The sequence below is a fragment of the Lampetra fluviatilis genome, chromosome 35, assembly GCF_964198595.1.
Source record: "Lampetra fluviatilis chromosome 35, kcLamFluv1.1, whole genome shotgun sequence".
Classification (NCBI taxonomy): domain Eukaryota; kingdom Metazoa; phylum Chordata; class Hyperoartia; order Petromyzontiformes; family Petromyzontidae; genus Lampetra; species Lampetra fluviatilis.
In genome coordinates, this window is record NC_136309.1 from 1,531,100 (window position 1) to 1,555,458 (window position 24,359).

At 48.4% G+C, this 24,359-nt stretch overlaps 1 protein-coding gene across 1 annotated transcript in view; it reads right to left on the reverse strand.

Annotated features, from left to right (window-relative positions):
• Positions 1-1,955: 1,955 nt before the first annotated feature.
• The window catches only part of UBE2O (ubiquitin conjugating enzyme E2 O), a 28,912-nt gene continuing 6,508 nt past the window's right edge, over positions 1,956-24,359 (reverse strand). Inside the window, exons 3-20 of the mRNA XM_078872638.1 lie at positions 23,578-23,688; positions 22,998-23,095; positions 19,712-19,775; positions 18,492-18,635; positions 17,145-17,257; positions 15,495-15,651; positions 14,429-15,195; positions 12,788-12,942; positions 11,348-11,466; positions 10,498-10,632; positions 9,374-9,463; positions 8,487-8,874; positions 7,924-8,141; positions 6,934-7,072; positions 5,563-5,699; positions 4,550-4,753; positions 3,727-3,784; positions 1,956-3,208 (exon numbers count right to left, since the gene is read on the reverse strand). Coding sequence (XP_078728764.1) covers positions 2,265-3,208; positions 3,727-3,784; positions 4,550-4,753; positions 5,563-5,699; positions 6,934-7,072; positions 7,924-8,141; positions 8,487-8,874; positions 9,374-9,463; positions 10,498-10,632; positions 11,348-11,466; positions 12,788-12,942; positions 14,429-15,195; positions 15,495-15,651; positions 17,145-17,257; positions 18,492-18,635; positions 19,712-19,775; positions 22,998-23,095; positions 23,578-23,688 — 4,041 coding nt within the window. The 3' untranslated portion in view covers positions 1,956-2,264. The remainder of the gene's footprint in view (positions 3,209-3,726; positions 3,785-4,549; positions 4,754-5,562; positions 5,700-6,933; positions 7,073-7,923; positions 8,142-8,486; positions 8,875-9,373; positions 9,464-10,497; positions 10,633-11,347; positions 11,467-12,787; positions 12,943-14,428; positions 15,196-15,494; positions 15,652-17,144; positions 17,258-18,491; positions 18,636-19,711; positions 19,776-22,997; positions 23,096-23,577; positions 23,689-24,359) is intronic.

Sequence of the window (24,359 nt, forward strand, 5' to 3'; positions counted from 1 at the left end):
ACAACAGCAACAACAGTCGCCATCGCCGCTAAGTGGCGGTGATGTCACCACGTAGCTGGTGCCAGGCCAGGTGCACATTGAGGCCACGTGGAGTGTCGAAGGCTCAACGAGAGGTCACAGGACAGACCCAGGTGGTGCCATGGGTTGGCTGAGATGATTGGCAGTTGCACAGCAGCTGTGCCCCCGAAGGTGGCAACCCCTCACACATCACAATCAACACGTGGTCTAAACTCGCATCCATGGGGCTCCACCACGCAGGTCACCTTCCGAGTTGGCAACGATCGCGCTCGGTCCGAGGTTTGGTTAAGAGGAACCGCGGTGAATTCGCCGCCAGAAGTTCTCCTGATCGCAAAGGCCGACTGCGATTTTGTCTCCTTTTCGTTCGGGCGTGAATATGAACCTTGACCCTTACTCGGTGGTAGCCCCAACACAACGAACGCCGCCCCCCCCACCCCCCATCATTCCACGTGCACTCGGTCAAGGGACACCCATCCACTCCGCGGTGCGGAGGAGCAACGAACGGATCGTCACTCAGCGGTGCGCTCGATTCCAGGGGGGGGAGGGGGGTGGTGACGAGTCGCAGTGCGCATGTGGAGAACAAACACGCGAAACGAGGCGTGCTCATGGCGCATCACTGTTTATGAACGGACACCGCACTGCAACCTGAAACGACAGCGACATGGGAGCGATTACAAAATCATCACGGAGATGTCATTTTTTTTTTGTCCCAAAGTTATCATCGCCTTGTAAACCTCAAAAAGAAATGCATATATATTTTTCAGTCTCTTTATTGTAATAACTTCCAACGTGTAACGCTCCGCGCGGCATCCGCTCGCTTCCGACGCGAGAACAATTCGGGAGGCGCGAGGGAGTGCAGGTCGAGCGGCAACGGCAGCCACGGCGTGCGCTGGTGCCCAATTCCACAAGCTCTGCGATCCTACATCTAGATTTATTTGAAGGTGTTATCGGCCAATTAATGAGTATTTACAGTTGGGAGGAAACTGGAGCACCCAGCGAAAAAGCCGCGCGTGCGATGGGTCCAATAATCGATCCCGTGCAGATGGAACAGGTTGGAGGGCACGGGGCACTCCGGACAACCACGTGCCAGGGAGTTTCACAACATTTGTTCGACCCACCAAACCCTCGCCACCTCCGGTGCTGAATGTCAGGCATCCGACGGCGCCACCACCGCCGTGATTTCTGACATGCTAAATTGGGATCGTGTAAATGTCACGGTTGGATCGATGACCGTGACGCAAGCACAAGAGAAAATGTATCAGCGGCTTGGGTGACACCAGTCATTATACTCGGGACCTCGCGCCTCCAGAAAAGTGACTCAAGGCTCCAATGTTTTTTACTTCCCCACCCCCCTCCCCAAAAATGTATTCTTAATGTGTGCTCTCGGCATCTTTGTGTCGAGATTAATTAAATCGCAAACATTGCAATGCGGCGCTTGGCCGTGTCACAGGATTGACGACGGAAGAGATTTTTCGTTGCTCCAGAAAAATTCTGTCGCGTTTTCATTCTTTATACGAGAGGGGTCACCCACTCTCTCACGCTCCCTGCAATGGGAATATTTGTTTTGCGTGATCGTCAGAGTGACATTTGTCATTCCAAAAGCGAGAATTTCGCCAAAATAAAGCGCTTGTGACCAGGGCAGATGCCATCGCAGCTTGAGACGCCTGAGAACCGAGTTAGATACTAGGTTCTCAGCGGTGCTGGCTGCCTCAGCGCTCAAGGCTGGTGACCCACAGGCCCACCGCCCCTTCACTATTGTGAGGATGAACCCTGGTCACGGACGTCGGCTCAAACTGTGCCGTCTAAGCACGCAAAGCTTTGTGCGCTCCATGACAATCGGCAACACATTTCAATAAGTATTTCACACACGCTTGTGGCAATAGAAAAAAAATATTATAATCAGAAAGTGACATTCAGATAACAGGCATCACAAGCGGTTTACCATGTTTTTCTTGTTTAATCTTTAATGCGGTTTATCAACACATTCCCATTTGTTTTCCTCAACAGTAAAAATATTACTGAGAATTTGTACATTTGCGCACGTACAAACATTGGCGATCGAACTGGGAATTTAATAACGAGAGCTCTGCTTGAGGTATCCCACAAACCACGTTCGGCTTTTTTTTTTTTTAACGATGCACCGTCCTTTAGTGACCTTTCAAAACATGCATTGATATTTTAGTTTGTGTCTTGCGTTCCTGGTAAATCTGATAGCGGACCGATAAAGCTGCCTGGGGGGGACACGGTTAATGCCTGCCGCTGTCACGTTGCTCATGTTCTGGTACCGGCTCCGTCTCCATCTGCGCGTCTGTGCGTGCCGCGCTGCTCTCTGGCCTGCCCACGATGTTGTCGGGGATGCCCAAGGACACCAGAATGGACTGATATTGCTGCAGACAAGTCTTGAGGCTTTTGCTAAAACCCTTGGAAAGGGGAAAGAGAGGGAAGCCCACGTCGGGGTAGCCGCTCCTCCCCTGCAGGAAGGTGCGGTAGCTCTTCTTGCGCTTCTTGGGTTTCACGGCGCTCTCCGCCTCTTCGCCCGACTTGTCGAGCGCCTTGCCCTCGGCGCGCGCCCTCTCCCCCGTCGGCTCGCCACCGAAGACCGCTCCGGCACCCTCCTCGGCATCCCCCTCTTCCTGCGTGGACGCAGCGCCGGCTTCCGCGGCACCGCCAACTGCTCCGCTGACGGCTCCGCCGACGGCACCGCCGACAGCACCGCCGACGGCTCCTCCGACGGCACCGCCAACGGCACCGCCGACGGCTCCTTCGCCGGCCGAGGAGTCGCACTCCATGGCGCAGTCGTCCTCCACAACTTGGGCGTCGGCGGCTTCGGAGTTGCCGCTTCGACAGCCGCCGTGCGGGGACGCTCCCCGCTGGAGCGCGGGCGGCGCCGCGCGGTCCTCGGCGGACAGCGGTGACGCCGCGAGGCTCTCCTGCTGCTGCTGCAGCAGCTGGTGCAGGTCGAGCCAGGCCTGCAGGCGGTGCAGCATGCGCCAGCCGCGCGTCTGGAAGTGCTCGCGGATCTCGTGCTGAAAGACGGCGGGCGGGTGGCTGAGCAGCACCGTCATGGACTGCACGAGCTTGATGAGCACCATCTCGTTGTAGCAGCGGCTGTTCTCGTAGCCTTCCTGCAGGCCTCGGTCACTCTCGAAGCCCGCCTCGTTGTAGTACGGCTCGTTCACCAAGATGAGCCCTGAAGATCAAGCGAGGGGCATTTCGACGTTTAGTTTTGAAGGGCACCGTACAAATTATTGCAAGACTGGGTATTCTCCATAGCACGGTTCACTAAATGACCCCCACGAAGTGGACTACGAACATGATACAGGCGGAGGTTCAAAACGGTCACGAATCTCCATTCCAGGCGCGTCTCGCCATCGCCAGTGGCGGACGTGCTGAGGCTTAGAGGGATGCGACTCGTATGAACAACATTGTCACACCACCCAGCTTGTTCTATTGACCTAGTTTAAACTAGCCTGCCATTATATATATATTTTTTATAATGGGCGATACTTTAATGGATTAGCGTGTAACATAAAATATAAATGCTTTTACAAAACGTGGTCTTTTAAAAAATTATATACATTTTAAATAAAGGCCATAGCTATGAACTTTAAATGACAACAGCATGTGGTCTACAAATGGACATTTGATTCCTTCTTGCAACAACGGTACGGCCGAGTTCACCATCTCATGGGGGGGGGGGGGTCCTACCTTGGATAGAAATCAGCACTTGAAGAAGACTTGACTTGTTAGTCCACTTCTCCGTTCCCTGAAACATCGTGCAAAAAACAACAAGCAACAATTAGAGGTTTTTTGGGTTAGAGATTTTTTTGGGTTGGATCGCGTAGTTTTACGTGTAAATTTACGCAATCAAAGCCCAAAAAAATCTCTAACCCAAAAAATGTTATTTGGTAACGAAAGCCTACGTGTTAAACGAACAACAAGAGGTTTTACTTTAAACCCTCTTAACGGCACAGACTTGAAGAAAATCCACAAATATAAATAAAAAACACCTTTTCAAACCACAAAGTAACTAATGTTAAGACACTCAAGAAATGAAATTCCAAGTGGATGAGGTCGTTGAAATATTCTCTGGCTAGGGCTTCCACGTCCACTTGTAGATAGATGGTGGTGGATTGGAGGGATTTTGCATGCACAGGACCACTGCTCAAAATCGCCTTGCATCATCACATCTCATCTCAACCATTCCAGTCTCGCCCATGTGACACTGGTGACAGCTGCCTCCACTCAGCAGAAGTTGAAACGCAGCGATGGCCTGCCTAAGCGGGGTGGAGAGCCGGGGGGATATTCTACCAGCAAGGAGGCGATGCTACTAAATCACATCGCGGGGGATCCGACGTCCAACGTGAAACGGACGGCGTGCATTTTTGGTTAAACGCACCCCCCCTCCACCGTTACTAACCAGGGCGGCCGCCGTGCCCGAACCGCAATCCGAGCCGAACTGCCGTGGACGCAAACGAACTCCACAAAGCCCTTCAGCTGGAGCCCGTGCACACGTGCAGCAGCGTTATACCTTTCCGACCCAGGTGCCCAGCAGGCTGACGCACACTTTCCCGTTCTCGTAGAGGTTGGGGTTGAGGCGGCCGCTGCACTGGGAGAGATATTGGAAGGAAGGGGGGCAGGACGGGTAAATGGCGGGGAGCTGAATGTCGAAGACAAAAAGGCCGTCCTCGTACGGAGTCCTCGCTGGGCCGTGGATCAGCGCCGAGAACAGGTCCTGTGAAACAACACACACAACGTGTCAACGGCCGGGCATGGGATTATTAGTTTACATCAAATCCCCCCCGGCTTCCCTTCTCCCTCCCCCCGCCTCTCCTTCTCTCCAGGCGTCCCCTTCTCCCCCCCCCTCCCATTCTCCACCCCTCCTTTTCTCCCCCCACCTCCTCTTCTCCCCCCCCCACCTCCCCGTCTCCCCCCCTCCTTGTCTCCCCCCACCACCTCCCCTTCTCCTCCTCCACCTTCCCTTCCTCCCACCCCCACTTTACAATTAGCACTATTCATCGAATCGTAGGGGTACCACCATATTCCCGTGACCAAAAGCATTGAGCGAAGTGCACGATGTGTCAAATTAAAACCGGTCAAATTGAATGGTGGTAGCTTGGTTAGCGTCTGCACTGTGAACTCGGAGACCCGAGTTGGCGTCACGTCAGAACCGGTCCAGCCCTCCTCCCCTTCATAAAACCACACTGACCGGCATGTACAAGTATGGTATAACCAAAAAATAACCTCTCCATGACCAACATGCAGTGTGGATGTCATTCATCCACTGGTGTATTGAGAATTTCTGAAACATATTTATTGTATATCTTTTTTATGTCCCCAATAGCAAAGCATCTTTATTAAAGTTTCGTTCATAATGGGTCATATCTGTACGAGAGTTACGCCCCCCCCCCCCCCCCGCTGCAGACAGGCTGGACAGACGGAGGTACCGATGCACGAATGGAGAGGCAGAAAGAGCTCACGGATGAACCCCTTTCACCCTCGGTCAAATGCGCTAACGAGAAAGCGTGGAATGGGAGGACGCACCATGCGGTCCTCAAAAGTCTTCACGACGATGCCCTCTGGCAGCGACGTTGCCAGCAGCGCCATCTCCTTTCTGACGGAGCCGAAGAACTTTTTGGAATCCGATGGTTGAAATTCGGTCTTCTTGAACATGTGCGAGTCTACGGCGAGAGCGGAAACGTGCGCCGATTAAAACATTCGCGGCGACGGAAATCAAACGGAGGATTCAACAACACGCGGGGGTATTTCTCAAAGTGCGGCCTTGGTTCCAGCATGCTGGGACGCTAAACCTACGTGGCATCAGGGAGCCTACTGGACATCCGTAAAAAAAAGTTTCATATCATAGCTCATTCTATTCCTCCAGTCTAAATCTAAATTCTAATCCATGATTAACGCCATCCTCCAAATTGCCATCAAACATAGGGGAGGCCGCTCTCCTAGTTTACATTTACATGCTAATCTCTCACATTAACATCATTGGCCCCGGCCACTTCTTTATGACCCATTGGGCTACACCCATTTCAAACCTATTAAAACAGTCTGCCTAAGCAGCAGACCATGCTTTCCCACCTGTGTTGCGCTCGAAACGTCGTGATTTATTTTATTTTACCGAAAGAACCAAAGAGTATAGGGAGGGTAATTATTATTTGTATTACTTCCCTAAACACAGTTGTCTGGAGATGCTTCAAGCATTCAGTTGCTATCATCATCGGCGACGGTCAATCCAGCTGCTGGAGGAACACCGTCCCCCAAGGGGCCGCCCCCCCCCATCTCTCAGGATCCCACAATTCAACAATCCGCCCGGCACCCGCTCGAGAGGCGATTTAAACCGCTCCATCTAACCGGCGGACGTCCCCCGCCGCGTTTTGAGTTTACAATCCTAGGCTGCCATTATCCTTGACCGTCGGCCACCGTCCCTTGCGTAGACGTGTCCTGCCCAAGCCCGCGTGCCTTTCTTAAAAACTGACCAGCCACTGAGAACGCATGTGTAAGTTCAACTTTTTTCGCACCGTACGTGGCCAGCCACGCTAATCAGAGGTGTGGGGGAAGGACAACAAACTAAACGCAAAAAGCAGTTCTAAAGAAATGAGTTTCAATCCAAATGATTTAAAAGTACATGGCTCCAGTGGCTTCCTTAATATCGGCAGAAAGAGCGTTCCAGATGGCGCAGAAGCGCATCCGAAAGCGCCGCGATGCGGTGACCACCATCTCTGTTCGATGGCCAGCCAAAGGCCGCTGCTGCTGCGATGATGACCGGAGTTCGCGTGACGGTTTACATTCCTTGACGAGCCATCAGCGAGGAATCGCGGTTCATTTGAAAAAATGACGCCGTTCGCCCGATCCCGCGTGTTTCTCTCTCCGCGTCTCTTCAAGACGCTCCGCCGCCGCATTTACCTGGGGCGGTCTCGAACACCGAGAAGACTTCTCCCTGTGCACTGGTGAGGATCACTCCGGGCTGGGCACCGCGACACTCGCACAGCACGGGCGCGTCGCTGGCCGTTTTGCTGGGATTGAACACCGCCGCTTCCTCCTTCTGCAAGGCAAACGCAGTCGGCGTTTAGGGGGTCCGTTCAAGAAGACGCGGAGGGGGTAGCTTTAGTTTTACACGACCGTCAGAAATCTCACCAGCCTGCATTGCTGACCAACGTGATGTTGGTGATGATGATGAATGTAAATGAGGGCCCAGTGGTTTACGCTGCTACGGTGGCTAGGAGATGTTAACTCCCTCGCCTGGTATACAGGAGGTCGTGGGTTCGATCCCGACCCTGACGCCTGCTGTATATTTGGAGTTTGCATGTGTCTCTCCCCGTAGTCACGTGGATTTTTCTCCGGGTCCTCCGGTTTTTCCCTCCACATTTAGAAACATGTGCTTAAGAGTATTTGGCTGCAATACATTTCCACGTGATAAGCCACTTCATTGAGCTATCATTTGTGGCCATCGGATGTGCGGGGGAAGGACATACAAAATAAACACAAAAACCAGTTCTAAAGAAATGAGTTTTCAAGTTAGTAGAGTGGTGTATTTTAATTTAAAGCTTTCGTGACTGCAGCGATTCATATTCTTGGTTCTTTCGGTAAAGTCACGTAGAAGGGAAATAATAAAATAATATAAATATAAAAAAATAATATAAATATAAAAAATAAAAATTCTCACGACGTTTCGACTGCTTGTGTTGCAGTCGAAACGTCGTGAGAATTTTTTTTGTTTTATATCTATATTATTTTATTATTTCCCTTCTACGTGACTTTACCGAAAGAACCAAGAATATGGCGTATTTTAGTATATAATAGTGTATTGTAGTGTATAATGGTGGTGTGGAGTGTATAGCATGGTGTCTCGCGTACAGCGTAGTGTGTGTGGTGTCGTAGTGAATGCAATCGCGCCTCATTGGAAGGCTTCTCCGCTTCCTCGTCGTCCTCTGCGGACGTCATGCTGTCCATGGTCTTCCGGAGCAGCTCCTGCAGCTTCTTGATGTCGTTGAGGAACTTGTGGTCGCGGCTCGGCCTCTCGGGGCAAGGCTGCGCCGCGGTGGTGGGCGAGCCCACGAGCACCTGCTCCACCGTCATGTTCTTGAGGCTCTCCAGCAGACGCACCGTCGCCTCTGCAGGCGAGGTGACATGAGCGCAAGTTAAGTTGGGCGGTGGGGAGATGTTAACCCTGTTCCAGTTCTGATGACGTACGTGTGAAAAAACACTAAACATTGCAATTTTGTCCTCCTACTGGCAGACTAATGCCCATTGCAGGATGCTGCTGCTGCTGCTGCCATCACCCTACGCCACTCAGTGACAGCTACCACCGCAAAAGTCCCCTTGGCTAGACGACAGCAGGCCACTGGAATTGGTGGAGAGGAGACGCCACGATGCAAGGACGCTCCGAGTTGCCACGTTTAAGTGCCGTACGAATACAAATCTCTCATCCTGATTAGATCGAAGAGGCAAAGCCTCACCTTTAATTTCCGGTAAATCCATGCTGGCCCGATTCAACGCGGACGCCGTGGCTCCAGATTCGGCTCCGGCTGGTTCCCTGGCGCTCGCTTCGGGGTTCTTGGCTCCCGCACGACCGCCGGACGCGCCCTTCGAGCCGTCGGCCTCCGCCTCGGAGAGGTGCTGCTGGGGCTTGGAGCGCTTGTCGGCTGCGGGAGAAGGGGGCACCGCATTGGCGGGGCCCTCGCTGGCCTGGTCCTCGACGGTGGCAGCCGGCGCTTGGTTTTCCGTCTCGGTGCCATCCTCGTCCGTCTCCCAGCTGTCGTAGTCGTCGCTCCAATCATCCTCGCACTCCTCCTCCAACGAGTCGAGGTCGGAGTCCTCGAAATCCGAGTTTACCTTAAAGAGCTCCTGATAGGCGGGGGCGCAAAATAAGTAAATAAATAAATAGCCAAATAAATAAAACAGCGGTTGCGGAATGCGTTTGTGTATTCGTCAATGGTTGATTTTTGCTCTGGTTCTATCTCAAAAGTTTTGGACAACCCCTTTGATCAATTTCAACAGTGTATAACAAGTCCCTAAAAGCAACAGAACTCTACATGAAAGTTTAGTTCCTAATAGATTATGTTCATTGTACGATTTACACTTTCTTGAATGCGGAAAGCCACGTGTTATATTCACATAAACTGCTGCACCAGCATAAATGGCTACACGTATTTAGGAACATCCGATTCGTTATTTTCTATTCATTCTTAATAGTTACATTTGGCCACAGACGTATTCATTCAAAAGGTGTCATTTGAAGTGGACCAATACAGTGAACAAATGCAACGTTAAGACGCTTACGAACTTCATGAATTCGTAGCAAATTAAGAATTGCCATTGAGGGAGGCTGCTGCATGTACCTCACCTGTGGATACAAGCTGGAGATAGTGTTGTTAATCCACCGCACCTTCACTTTCCCAGAGTCGTCCATGTTCACAACTTGCCCAATGCATGGCTGAAAGAGGTTAACAAAGAACACATACGGAATTACGCTCCTCTGCCCATTAACAATTACAAATATAATATGTAAAACATCTTAATTGGACGACAGCAGACATGCATCCTGCCATCGTCATTAATACATTTTTTAAGATTTTTTACCAGGTCTACAGTTCCCCATGGTATATATATATACCATGGACCGACGGTGCAATGGGGTTAGGGAACCTGGTCACTTAAAATTAAATTCACGGCCGCAGGCAACATGGGCGACATCTGGAGCAGCTCCGGCCTGCCTCACCAAGCCACAAGGACCAGCATGGTGAAGCAGGTCCAACAAGCAACCCCCACGACCCACAGGGCATGGGGAGACGACCTCCATTCAAGTGGGGAGGCTTGACAAACGACCGTGAAATTACGAATAAAGGCCGTCCCTTGCAACTCCCCCTGAGCCAGCTTAACCAAGGCTGTCGATGTAAGTGCCGGCAAATGTAAAAGAAAACAAGTTCTGGTTGAAACACGTTGAGCGTGTCAGAATCGGAATGTTTTATTTATCCTGGAGGAATCTGATGAGCTATGAAGTTCATTTTTTCCACACATGTCCAGTAGGGGAAGGTCGGCAAGTTACTGTATCGGAGTCCAGTCTCTTCCTGTTATCCGTGATTATCACAGACCACAGGCACGGTAGTCGACCGCAAGCCGAAATTATACAAGTCTGTATTTATTCATGACCTTTCTCACGGATCACAGGAGTAATTTTTGGAAATGGTAGGAAGTGGACTCCGCTTCCTAATATTTCAAAACATTAGTCCACAATTTTTGAATATTTGTGGGTTTGGTCTCTCCCTTCATCACAATTTAAATACGTTCCTCTGTAGTAACAAAGGCATTTATATTTCCAATACTTCATTGCTTTATTAAATCACAAGCCATCTCCTCAGTCATGTTAAGTAACACTTGTATGAAGAAAAAACAATTTGAAAACAGCATCCGTGTCTAATATACGACACACATACATATATATATACGCACATGCGGCTGCACAATTACCTCCTCGGTGGTTGGGATTATCATCCCGGTTTTGCTCAAACGGATAACGGTGTCGGAGATCTGGAACTGAAAGTCTACGTGGTCAGAGATATCGTAAACGCTGACATCCTCTTCATGATGAAGCAGTTCCGGGTCCTGTGAACAGATTCCAAGAGAGACAGTTTCAACGACAACCAATTACTGTCCATAGAGGGGTTTTTTTGGTTAGATCGCGTAAATATAAATGTGTCGTTAAACCCGCCACGACCCGAACACACACAGGCAATTAGTGAGGTTTGTCACGCAAGCAAAACGTACCAATTCGTTACTAGTTCAGCACACGGATGTGTTGGCGAGTAAATGCACAACATTTACAATTGGGTTTTACTCTCCAACACACCGGTGTGCTGAACTAGTAACCCACAACATTTACAATCTTTTTTGCCTTACCCACTCTGAAAACTCCATATGGGGAAGGTTTATAGTATTCCTGCCACTAAAGCACAATGCCTCACACGTGCTCCACAACTCGTTTTGCAGTGAGGCCCAACGAGTTTAGATCGGATCCACTTGTACATTGCATCCTCTGACAAACAACATGGAATCGGTGGGGCACGATTGTAAAGAATTATCAATTCGCTTCATTTCTTCGTCCGGTAGCAGATTTAACATGATGACGATAACGATAGTGATGACGAAGAAACACACTTGGACGTGAACAGCATCTGTTCCCACGTCGGTACAATCACATTACGTCTAAGACAACTTTTCACAAATGTGTTGAATGTATAGGCAGCAACACGTGAAGAGCTCTCTGGCAAAAACTGGGAGGGGCATGCCGGTACCATACACGTTAACGCTGGGCTCTCACCTTCATGCCAAAGCGGTCCGTATCCAAGGTGTACCATGCGATGCAGCAGGTTCGACCCCTGTGGTCGGCAGACTTGACCACGCCGTACACTTCCTTGGGCTCGTTATAGATCTTTGACTCTGCGGAACATTTACGACAGGGACTTTGACAACTCTGTAAACAAACTGAAAAACTGCGTAGACAGTGGTGGCTGGGTAGAAACGTGGCATGGCGATTAGCGTGGTGCGCTGAGAACCGGACGGATTTGAGTTAAATTCCCGGTCATGGTTTTCGTCAGCGGCGACTGATATTCAAAACGGTCATAGGCCTCGCGTCTTCACCGACTCGCACTGACCAGCACAGAGAAGTATAGCCGAGCAAGATCTCACGCCCAATACGGTGTGTGGGGAGGCCGTGATCTACTGGTGGAACTGATTTTTTTAATATATTGGACGTCATGGATTGTCACGTGATCAACAGCATGGGAATGCACCGTGCGGTTTGAACACTCTCGGCTGCCTATCAGTTCAACCATTACAGCATGTGAAGTGCATTCGATTATTGATTATGTGACTTTTGGAATCTATAATTGATTGTATAAACGATTCATACACCAAATAGATACCTTTTTCAAAGCATCAAGTCTGCATTAACTACACATACCTTTGGCAAATCATGCACACAAACATGTTCTGATAATATACGCATTTTCTTTGAAACGGATTGGCCTATACCAGAGACAGCCTGCTTCATGGCCTTGTCTCATCACCAGTGTTAGACCATAAAACGCCAAAAGGACAATATCTTGACACCTGGTTTCTTGTCAGAAAGGGTCAAATATATTCTTATTTTTCACATTTTTTTTGATACTGGCAAAAGAAGTTTCATAGACGCAGAAACGATTCTTGGCAATCAACAATCGATGCACAAACCGATGTATGTAACATTACAAATAATTTGCAACCATTTTAAATAATCGATTTTTTACAAACAAGAATGAAAAAGTGGCGTTCATGCAAATTGCATCTCACAATTGCCAAGTAATCACAGACCAGCGGGTAGACAGTCAAGGCGGTGAGCCGGTAACAATTGCCCAAGCTGTGTGGTCCTATACATATAAAGATGTTTTCAGCCAATAAATGCATGTTAATAGATAGGTGGGAGGAAACCGGAGCACTCGGAAAATACTCACAAGTGCGAGGGGGCAACACTCGATTCCATAGGGAATCGAGATGGAAAGATTAGTCCACACACTTTCATGTATCACACACTTCTGGCATGCCAGGGTATGGCACCTCGACGCCCCCTACAAGGGAGGGAGTTTCGCAACATTTGTGCGATCCACCAACCCTCATTTCCACAGCGCTGCAATTCGGGCGCGCACACCCACCACCGTCCCACCATATTCGACGTACGAGCTGCGAACGCGACATCGGATGTCCGTCTATGATCGATGCTCACCTCGTTTGTCCATAACAAATGTCCCAGGCCAGAATTCATTTTCATCCATGTGTTGCACAGGAATCAAGTCATTGGATCGGATGTTGACCTCCACTTGCCCGTTCTGCCACATCACGTCCGCGTACGTCTTGGTGTGAACCACCTCCACTGCCAGCCTGGAACATGAAAGAGGGAGACGCTAATTACAGCAGCAATAGAAGAAGAAAAAACTCACTTAAGCAGCCAACTCCAAATTATCCGTGGATGGATTTTCCGTGGATGCGGAATAAAGGTATGTAATCCGGTCTCTAGTTATACAAGCTGCTCCTCGCTCTGTGCGCATCTGTGTCTCGGTACTCAAGTGACCACAAACACACCGGCAAGTGACCAATCACTTTAAGAAACAATGAAAACAACACTGCCGGTCTAGATCATCATCATCACCACCATTCTACGTAATAAAACAATACATATTTACATGTGTGCATAACCCGTGATTTGTATTTCCACTCCAGATAATCGTGAGTTGACTGTTGTCGGCTAATGTCCAAGTAAAAATATACGTGGGTGGTATTAGTACAAGAGCAGTATCATATTCTTTGGGTCTTTCGGTACAGTCACGTAGATAGGTTATTCACGTTGTGAATTACACCGAGATAGTCGGGGAACAAACACAAATCAGAAGCATCCCCACATTGACGTGGCGAGACTAGGATGCATGCTGTGAACGGGGAGGTACGATGGCGGAGAGAGAGAAGCACCGTGATGGAGTGGTGGCAGCCAAAGGAAAGGAGATAGCACGTCCAAGGGGGTGACCGCCACAGAGATGGAGCGATGGCATTGGCTCGTGTGCGGGAGTGTGATGGAAACAATAAAAAAAAAACGATCAACTAATTTTATTTTGGCAGGTAAGGCCCACTGAGCCACGCAGCTCTTTTTCAGAAGCGACCTGGCAATCACAAGTGACAGCTCAACAAAAGTGGCTTATCACGTGCAAATTTTTAGCAGCCAAATACTCCTAAACGGGCGATGTTGTTTCTAATTGTGAAGGGAAAAAACAGAGGACCCGGACAAAAATCCACACGACCACGGGGAGAACATGCAAACTCCAAATATACAGCAGGAGTCAGGGACGGGATCGAAAACACAACCTCCTGCGTACCATGCCAAGCAGATAACATCTCACCACTGCGGCGCCCATGCATTATGGCATTTGCAGGACCGTGAGAAACTGACAGGCATTTTTTTTCACGTATAAAATGGTCCGGGCAACTATCGATGCCAACGACTGCCACCACCAACTGCCTTAACACTGGGCTATTGTGTCTGGGCCTGTCGTGTTCAGCCACGGGAGGGGGAGAGTCAACGATGGGGGGCGGCAGGCAGGTGTGGTCCATGTGTTGCCACTATACGATAGTTACATGCCATGTGAGGGTCACGAAAAGACAGCCCATAAAGCTCCGTAAAATGGATTTACTGATGGGAACTTTAAAAAAACCATGAGCAGACAACGCATTGCCTTGGGCAGCCCTTTCAAAAGGAATCGATTTCTTCACGGTGTTCAAGCGGCGACCTCGCCAAACAAGTCAGTTACACGGGATGCGGGCACCTCTCCTGGCTCAAGCGCCACGCACTTCCGCCGGACGGACGGCGCGCGCTCACCTGTCACCACAACGGATTTCACGGGTGACCTTGGGCTTGCGCTTCTGTTTCATCTTCTTCTTGAGCTTCTTCACGTTGAGCGGAAGCGGCTGCTTCCTTCTGCCGGGCGGCCAGCCCTGGGAGGATGCCGTGGAACTCATGGAGGAGACGGAACTGGTCTCGTCGCTTTCGTCCGTCCAATCCGCTTCGCCGTCCTCCAGCTCCGACGTGCGTCCGGTCGGGGACACCTTGGCCCTCTTGGAGCCGGAGACGGGTTTGAACATGCCGTCGCTCTCTCCCTGCCTCTTACCGTCGTCGTTCACCACCGCGCCGTCGCTGCGAGCGGCTTCGCGCACGACGACGTGATTCTCGTTGCCCGCCACTCTGCTTTTTAAGTATTCCTTGACGAAGCTCTGGAGCAACACCGGCAGCTGCTCGTCTTCCTCCTTCTTCCCGTGCAGGTAGGCGAGCAACGCCCGCCCGCCTGGCTGCTCCGTGAAGTGGTCAACGGAGAAACTGTGGCAGAAAGGCGTGCAGCTAATCGTCACCAAGTCATTGGAGATGCTCAGGGTGTGGTTCTCCCAAACTAGACTCCTGTCGCCAAGCGCAACCTCATGTTCCCCAAAGGCCCCTCGCTGCTCGTCTGCAATATCTTCGCAATTTTCATCGTTTTTTTCCACCGTGGACTCTTTCCCTTCACCGTTTACATCGTCCGCGGCAGCCAAGTCTCCAGCCAGCCGGCTCGCCGAGTTGCTGGGAGACATGCACACCACATGCAGCTCTTCGCTCTGCAACAACACACGACAATATAAATTCACAACTGCCCGCTCCTGTAAACTACACAGTGATTGCCACGTGCAACCGCAGCAACATACGCCGTGCTCCACACTCGCGTTATAACCAAACGACAAGAAATGCCCTCACAATGTGGTCGTATCTCGGAAGCTAAGCAAGTTGAGTCTGGCTAGCACGATCGAGAGTGAGAAAAGCACAAAAGCACGCCAAGCAACTGTAACGTTTCACACACCCTCCGACGATCATAATGCGCGCTATTTGCGTGTTCACGACGTTCCATCACGACACCTACCTTGTCATCGTCAACATTTTCATTCAACGGCGGGTTCCAATCAAAGAAGTCCTTGTCTGGTTTGCCGTGCAAGATTTTGGCGCTGGAGCTGATGTTGTACATGACGCGCTCCCCCATCATCATTCGTGCGTGGTCGTAGAAGTTTAATCTCTGAATTCTGGAGAAACGAAGCATTTGCGGCGAAGGATAAGTGGGACACCACGTAGTCATCCGACGATGGTCAGAGAAAACAGACAAGGGTACGAATCACTCCCACAAAATAATGAAAGACATTCATATCTGTCTGTTTGTGAGATTTCTGGACCAATGTTTTGCATCTTTTTTTTTTACGAATCAGGTAAGCTCTATGACCAGTGTAGACTCTGCGAGGCCAATCGGCAGTCTCGCCACCGAAATAAAAACTGCGAGATTGCATTCTGCTAAAAGCAGTACAGCAAAACTGTACAAATTGCATCATGCTCATCCTGGGTGGATTGTGAGAAATACTTAGGTAATAAATCAAACACGTATCAAAATTAAAATTGTCATCTTCATAACAAATCCAAGACCTTACTAAAAATTTCTAGACGCAGTGAAGCTTTTTTATTCATATTCTTAGGTTTTTTCGGTAAAGTCACGTAGGTAAAACATCAAAATTAATGAAAATAAAGCTTTCTTTGATAAAAAATATATAAAATACTTTAACATATTCTAAAAAGTAAGATGCATCCAGAACTTGTACCACGTGTGACAACAAAGCGACGCCGATCTGGTCTCGCACATACACACACCTGCAGGATTATAACGTGCGCCGACAACTTTTCGTCAAATATACACGTGGGAAATGTGCCTCTCCTAATCTGGAGAATATGGTACTCATCTTCTTGGTTCTTTCGGTAAAGTCACGTAGAAGGGAAGTAATAAAATAATAAAAACAAAACATAATAAAATAATTCTCACGACGTTTCGGCCACAACACAAGCAGCCGTCCTCAGGTGAAGAATGAAACACCACCAAGCTTCTTCACCTGAGGACGGCTGCTTGCGTTGTGGCCGAAACGTCGTGAGAATTATTTTATTATGTTTTGTTTTTATTATTTTATTATTTCCCTTCTACGTGACTTTACCGAAAGAACCAAGAAGATGAATCCCTGCAGTCACGAAAGCTTTAAATCGAAAAATATGGTACTCCTATTAAATATTACTCACAAAATAAACAAGTGAGCATCTCATTCACATATCCATCTCTCCCAGATAAAAAACATTCTTACACACATAAAATAATATTATTTTTATATCTACGTGGCTTTACGGAAAGACCCAAAGAATATGAATTCCTGCAAAGATATGCAGTGTCTCATCAGCAGTCCAGATTTCTTAAAGCATTGCTACTGAACTGCCCATCTTACAGGCAAGGACCCTCTCTTCGACATGGAGTCCCTAGTCTGACGCAAATTTATGCAATGCAGAATAAAAAATAATCATCAGCATCATCATCGTCGCTGTGTTGAATATGAATAACAAAATAAATAAACTGGCAGGGTCTTCTTTCCTTCTTAAATATTATTAGGTGTGTGTGTCGATGATAGTTGACCGGGGACAAAGATGAAAGGCATTAACCAGCCTCACACATGGCTACGTGTATCAATATGCATAATGCCGATGGTGGTACCTTGGTAGGAGCTCTTGCGTAACGATTGAACTCGGAGGGTCTATGGAAGAGACTGCTTTCCCAGAAGAGTAACCCATGGTGATCCACCGCACTTCCATCGTGGCCACTTCCACCTGCAAGGGGAGACGACAACGGTGTACATTCACGCTTGAATTTTTACAGAAATATGTTCCACCGTAAAAAAAAATCAACAGACTTCTTAGAATCCTGCCAACAGTGTACAGTATAACCTAAGTTGGACCATCGTCATGCGGTTGTTCGCATGCTGCGCTAAGATTGCAGCGACCCCATTTCGAGGCATCGTTGGTGACATCACAACCGGTCCCTGGGTTAATTCACTCGCAACCCGGATAATCCACCCACGGATAAGTCGAGAGATAACTGTATGCGGCTGCCGGCATACTCTTTGGTTCTTTCGGTAAAGTCACGTAGTTTATACATCTGGATGGTTTCATAAACAGACATAACTTCAACCGAGAAGTTGGATACAAATTGAGTAATCATTGGAAGGATGTTATTAACCAGGTAAAAACTTAACTGTTTATGGTTGTTCCATCATATCTGCCAGGTACTCGTCTATTTTCCCTAGTTAATTTCCCTCTGCATCTCCAGCGTTTGGCATTGTTGCTGCATTGGCATTGTTGCTGCTTTGGCATTGTTGCTGCATTGGCATTGTTGCTGCATTGGAATTGTTGCTACATTGGCATTGTTGCTGCATTGGCATTGTTGCTGCTTTGGCATTGTTGCTGCATTGGCATTGTTGCTGCATTGGCATTGCTGCTGCATTGGCATTGCTGCTGCATTGGCATTGTTGCTGCATTGGCATTGCTGCTGCATTGGCATTGTTGCTGCATTGGCATTGTTGCTGCATTGGCATTGTTGCTGCATTGGCATTATTGCTGCATTGGCATTGCTGCTGCATTGGCATTGCTGCTGCATTGGCATTGCTGCTGCATTGGCATTGCTGCTGCATTGGCATTGCTGCTGCATTGGCATTGCTGCTGCATTGGCATTGTTGCTGCATTGGCATTGTTGCTGCATTGGCATTGCTGCTGCATTGGCACTCGTGCACCGCCCGTGCTTCTGGTGTTGTTGATGCACTTGGGCTACACCCATCCCCAAACCTTTATAAACAGTTTGCCTTTAGAGGCTGACTCCTTTGCCTGATGACGACCGCTTGTGTTGCGATCGAAACGTCGTGATTTGTTTTATTTTATTCCTAACTACGTGACTTTAACCGAAAGAACCAAAGAGTATAGATTCCTGCAGTCACGAAAGCTTCAAATCAAGGCTGCCGGCATGTTGAACGACGTGATAATTAGTGAAGGATGTTAGGTCAGCTCTTACCTTCTCCACCAGAGCTTTAAAGTTGCTTTTCTTTCGGATAACTGGCTTCACACCAGACAACCATTGCACGTTCGCAAAGGACTTGGATGGCCCAATGAGCAACTGGCTGGGGTAGAACCCCGAGTGCTCGCTGAAAAACACTCCCTGAACAACGCGCACACAACGAAACGGCACGCAGTGGCAACAAAAGAGCAGAGTGAGTGGTTTACGCCGGTTCACGCCGTGCGCTCTGGAAACAATGAGGATTTCGGAACACAGTCAATATAATGCTGGCAAAAAATTCGAAGCGCTACATTTATGTAATATATATATTTTAAATGTGCTCGTGTGCAGGTACTGGGTGGCTTTTGCGTGGCAGGATCATGAGAGACGGCGACGGTTTGGGGAGGCCTTCATTCAGTAGAAGATTGATAAAGGGCTCAGGATGATGAATTTAAGCGAGGGGAGTGGTGATGCAGCGGTTAGCGCACTGTGCTATAAACTGGGCGACCTGGGTTCAATTGCCATCCAATGGCTAACATTGACGGCAAGTGATATCCAAGATGGTCCTTGGTCCACCGTTCCCCTTCAGCAACCCATATCGACCTGTGTGGTGAAGTATGGCTAAACAAACCCTCCTTGCCAAACACAGAGCAGGGAGGTTTCCACCGAGCAGTGGATTGCCAAAAGGGGCGTACATAATTATTATACAAGTGAAGTGACATTTGAGGGTGTTGATCAAATAATAACAATCATCATAATGGTCTACGTTTACCCAGAAGAGTCTTAGTCTTTTACAGACTACTTTTCAGAAGGGTTACGCATTTGACCAATTCCATTTGCGAGTGCTTGCCACGTGTGAGGTACGCAGGGTACACCCAGAGAAAACCCAAGAAAACAAGCGGGAAATACCCAAAACTCGGCCACAAACGGGTAAAATAATCCATTGTACCTGGCTGCCTCACTGGATAAACCCTACAATACCTGGCATTCCCATGCAGTCATCCATCCAAGTGTTATTGAGGCTTAAAACTGCTTGGATTCTGAAATCCTGACAAAATCTGCGACATTGAGGATGATTTGCCCGGGCGGAAATGTAAGCATTTAACGTTTAACTTTTAGATAGACTTTTCAAAAGACTGACACCACGTATTAAAAAAAAAGGTCATACACTAACTTGTGGTGCAATGGCAATACATTTTAAAAACAAAGATCACGTGTGAACATTGGTAGAGCTTTACCGAGTCACTTGGGTGAGGATTCACGTCTTGAAGTTTGCAGGCGTCGTCCACGCTCATGGCACACCTACAACGGTAGAATACAAATCACATCATCACACCCACACCAGTAGAACACTAAACACACCATCACACCCACACCAGTAGAACACCAAACACACCATCACACCCACACCAGTAGAACACCAATCACACCAACACACCCCACACCAGTAGAACACCAATCACACCATCACACCCACATCAGTAGAACACCAAACACACCAACACACCCCACACCAGTAGAACACCAATCACACCAACACACCCCACACCAGTAGAACACCAAACACATCAACACACCCACTAACACCAATCACATCAACACACTGTCCGGCATGCTGAGCACATGCTACTCCTGCCTATGGACCATGAGTAACTTGGTAATCGAATGAAAAGTAAATTTCAACATTTAAAAGTTAAGAAATTACGTCAAATCCAGTATGAGAAAGGTGCAGCAACACACACTTTGACATTCTGTACATATTTCCCCCCCACCCCCGCCCCCCGTATCAAAGTTAATCGTAAAAGTTTAAAGAAATACAATTCAGTGAAAAACACTTTGTGATAGATGTTGTCAAATAATTGGTAACCAGGCCTGAGAGCATCATCTCATGAAACTTGACGGCTCAGTGTAATCACCGGTGGCCGAAAACTCCGATCAGACTCAGGATTTAAGCTCAGAGCTCCAGCGCTATCCTCGGAGCCACCAGGCCACCTCGGCGCAGAAGGCCTTGCACAGGACGACTTGACAAAGTGATTCTCCTGAAACCCTTTCAAATAAATTAATCAATCGTGCGATCTCTTTGCGAGAGCTTGGGTGGCTGCCTAGGATCCCCACTTTCTTGTCCTCTGCCCTGATGATGCATTTGTTTTACCTTGGGACCACTCTGCTCCTCTGTGAGGTTATCAATCCATTGGCTGTCAGTCGCCACCCTTTTGTGGTCTAGTTGCGCGTATCTTTGCCGAGGTCTTTCTGCAGGCTCGTATGCAGAATGGCGTAACAAAAATTTGACAAATCTCTTCCAATTAAACTATCCATTAACTCGTCTCCAGTCTTTGTCATTCCTCGGACCTCACAATTGTTTAGAACGCAGTCCTTTCCGTTTTAGTGGGGTGGAGGGGCAGTCGTCTGGCTGGTAGGTTAGGGTCGGGTTTGGCAGAGGGGGCTACCTGCCTAGGCTTAAGTACACACTCATCATCATAATCATCGTTTATTATTTATAAATGCTTCTCCCATACAATACATCACGAGGCGCCAGCCAGTACATTCCCTCTGCTGCCACCACCACCACCACTGTCTACAGGCTTCTCCCAGACTCCCAATGTAACCGTGCCCGCCACTGCAGTTGATGTGTAGCTACAGGCAGCCCAACCAGTGAATGGCAACTCCATGCCCAATCGCTGCCACCAGACCACGAGGGGCGGCGGGGGGGGGGAAGGGGAAATTAAAACTACAATACCACTGTTAACAAACATCGTACATGGACAGCCTGTCAATCTGCTGCTGGAAGCGGGGCCTCCCCCATGCCGTGTGGGTCGTGGACAATACTTCACCGCGCTGGTCACAGTGGGTAGGTGAAGGCGGCTACAATAGCAAATACACGATTACAGTGTGTGAGCAATGCATTCAAGGATTTGCACGCTTATCAGCGCAATGGGCTCCCAGGTCTCCGTGCCACACGAGGCATCATGGAACTCTGCTCTACGCGGGAGGCCTGTCACGGCTACGGTCAAGGTATGACAGATCGTAGTAAGGGGACTGTAATGAGGAGATTGGGTTCACACCGGCACCTGCACGAATGACACCAGCCCCCTGAATGTAGGCGACTTATTCATAGATGAGGATTATAAATAAACCGAAACATGACCATGAGGCATTAACAACCAACTTGGTTGAACTAACAAACATTAAGATGTGCAGCCCTGCCATTACTTGCTCATGACACTTCTGCAGTATTTGGCCAATTCTTCCATGCTGGTCAAACATCTTCAAGGAGGGGGGAGTACCCACACTTTACCCCACTGCACGAGAACTGCCCAATCGACTGTGGTTACCCATCCACACTGCTGGGTGGCCAGAGGTGAGGGAAAGGTCATCTCAGTGCACAGCCCGCACCGCCGATTATCACGGTTTGGCTACGTCAGCGTACATACGTACATGCGCTACGAGTGATTGTTTAAAACAATCTGAAAGAGGTGGACTAGCCTCATGGAACAATACACGTCGGTAACGTGTTATACACACACACACGTGTGCTGGCAGCTAGTCACACAGTCGCTTGTCACATGTTTTATTTATTTATATATCCAGGAGAACAAGACTGAGTCTGTAAGCTTTTTTTCAGGAGGGTGCTGGATGAGGATGTTTGGCCAATTCCATTAGTAAGCGTTTGGCTCTATGTGGGAGCAAATTGTAATTGTCGGAAAAAACCCCAAGCTTCACCGGGGGCAACAAGATGGTACATTAAAGACAGATTTCAGACGAGGCGAACAGTACCGACGGGTAGGCTTTTGCAACCAATATTATGAATTGTAATCCATTTCGTGGGTCAAACCTCAGCATTTAAATGGGTACGACGTTCTGTTGATAGTTACAACCGGCATCCTCAGGCAGTGAGCCAGGATCGGGCGGAGGGTTTACGACACGCAATTTTACTTACGGGATCTGACCCAGAAAAATATATCAAAGACGAATGACACACAGTACAGATGGGCGCCACAGACAGTACAAACAAGGCAGGCAAATCAATCGCGACTAGAAAGGAGAGCACAAGAATGATTCATTTCTTCAACGACATCAAAACTTCACAATCGTTACAATTCATTGAAAATTCTGAGGGCGCAGGCGGGGTGGGGGGTAAATTGTTTTGACGTGCGTGAAGGTCACGAAGTTGATCCAGGGGGGTGAGGTGTACAGTACTCTGGTTCTTTCGGTAAAGTCACGTAGGAAAAAATAAAATAAATCAAATCACGACGTTTCGATTGCAACACAAGCAATCATCATCAGGTGGGAAAACTACAGCAAGAATTTTTTTTGCTGAAGTGGGAGGAAAAAAAAAAATCTCGCTGTCTTTTTCCCACCTGATGACGATTGCTTGTGTTGCAATCGAAACGTCGTGATTTGATTTATTTTATTTTTTCTGCCCACGTGACTTTACCGAAAGAACAAAGAGCATGGATCCCTGCAGTCACGAAAACTTCAAATCTGGATTGAGGTGTCCAGTGTTGGCGTTGAGTTGAGTCTCACCTGGCGCCATTCGACAGTGTGATGATCAACTGCGACTTGACGTCAAGCACACGTCCCAGCCAGCAATCCATCTCCACGTAGTCCCCATACGCATACGGCTGAGGAATACCGATGAAGCTCGTGAGAAGCGGAAAACACGGGGTGTACAGCTATCACAACAGGAAACATTCACCGCGCTTCAAGCAGCATTCAAAATATGGGTCCCACGTACAGGTACGGTTATGTTGCAATGCCTTTAGAGTTTATTTCACTATTTTTATTTTACCGGGCAAGGTCAAAGGTCTACGTAGCTTTTTTCCACAAGCGACCTGGCCACAAATGATAGCTCAACGAAGTGGCTTAGAATGTGGAAATGTATAGCAGCCAAATACTCTAAATGCATTTTCTAAATGTGGAAACTCCAAATCTACAGACGACAGAGGGTAGGTGTCGAACGCACGACCTCCGGTATTCCCAGGCGAGTGAGTTAACTCGACGGATATGTACAAGAGTCACTCATTCTGGCACACTTCCGCTGGATGACGAGAACACATTCCATTGACCAAGCGACAAAGTTCACGTTGGGCGTTGCCGCACTCACCGTGAAGTAGCTAAGGTCTCTGGTGTTCACGGGGTAGATCATTTCTCCAGATCCGAGCAGCACAACGGTGCAGTAAACTTTGACATCCAGCACAGTTCCAGACTGAGCCTCCTACAGCACGCACAAATGGCACGCATCAACCGTATAGCCGACATAGAAGGATTGGGAAAAGTGGCGTTCGCAAGCGCCTATTTAGGGCCAAAGCAAACCATTGGTGGGTGACGTGGCCAGCACCAACCGTCACGACGCCTTTATCTTTCCAGTGCTGATGTAGAAACATGCCTTTAGATTATTTGGCTGCGATAGATTTGCACGCGATAAACCACTTCGTTGAGCTAACACTTGTGGGCCAGATCGCTTCTGAAGAAGAATCTAACAGCTCAGTGGGCTTTACCTAGTAAAATAAACATAGATACTTATATATATTTCTTGTGATTTGCTTATCTTGCTATACTTTTACTTCGTGCTGCTATCGTTTTTTTTTATTTGCTGTTGTAACGTTCTGACCCGCCCCTCATGGCCTTCTGTAAAACAAGAGTTTTATAGCTCATCAGATTCCTCCTGAAATCTAAATAAAGATTCTGATTCTGGTACACTCTGCACCAGGCAGTATGCCGCAGAAGATCAACATAAAGGATTAAAATTAGAAAATGCTGGAGGGAATGTAGTTAAAATACAAATAACCATGTCTAATGTATTCTTGGTTATATTATTAAATATAATATATGTATATTATTTTATTATTTCCCTTCTACGTGACTTTACCGAAAGAACCAAGAATA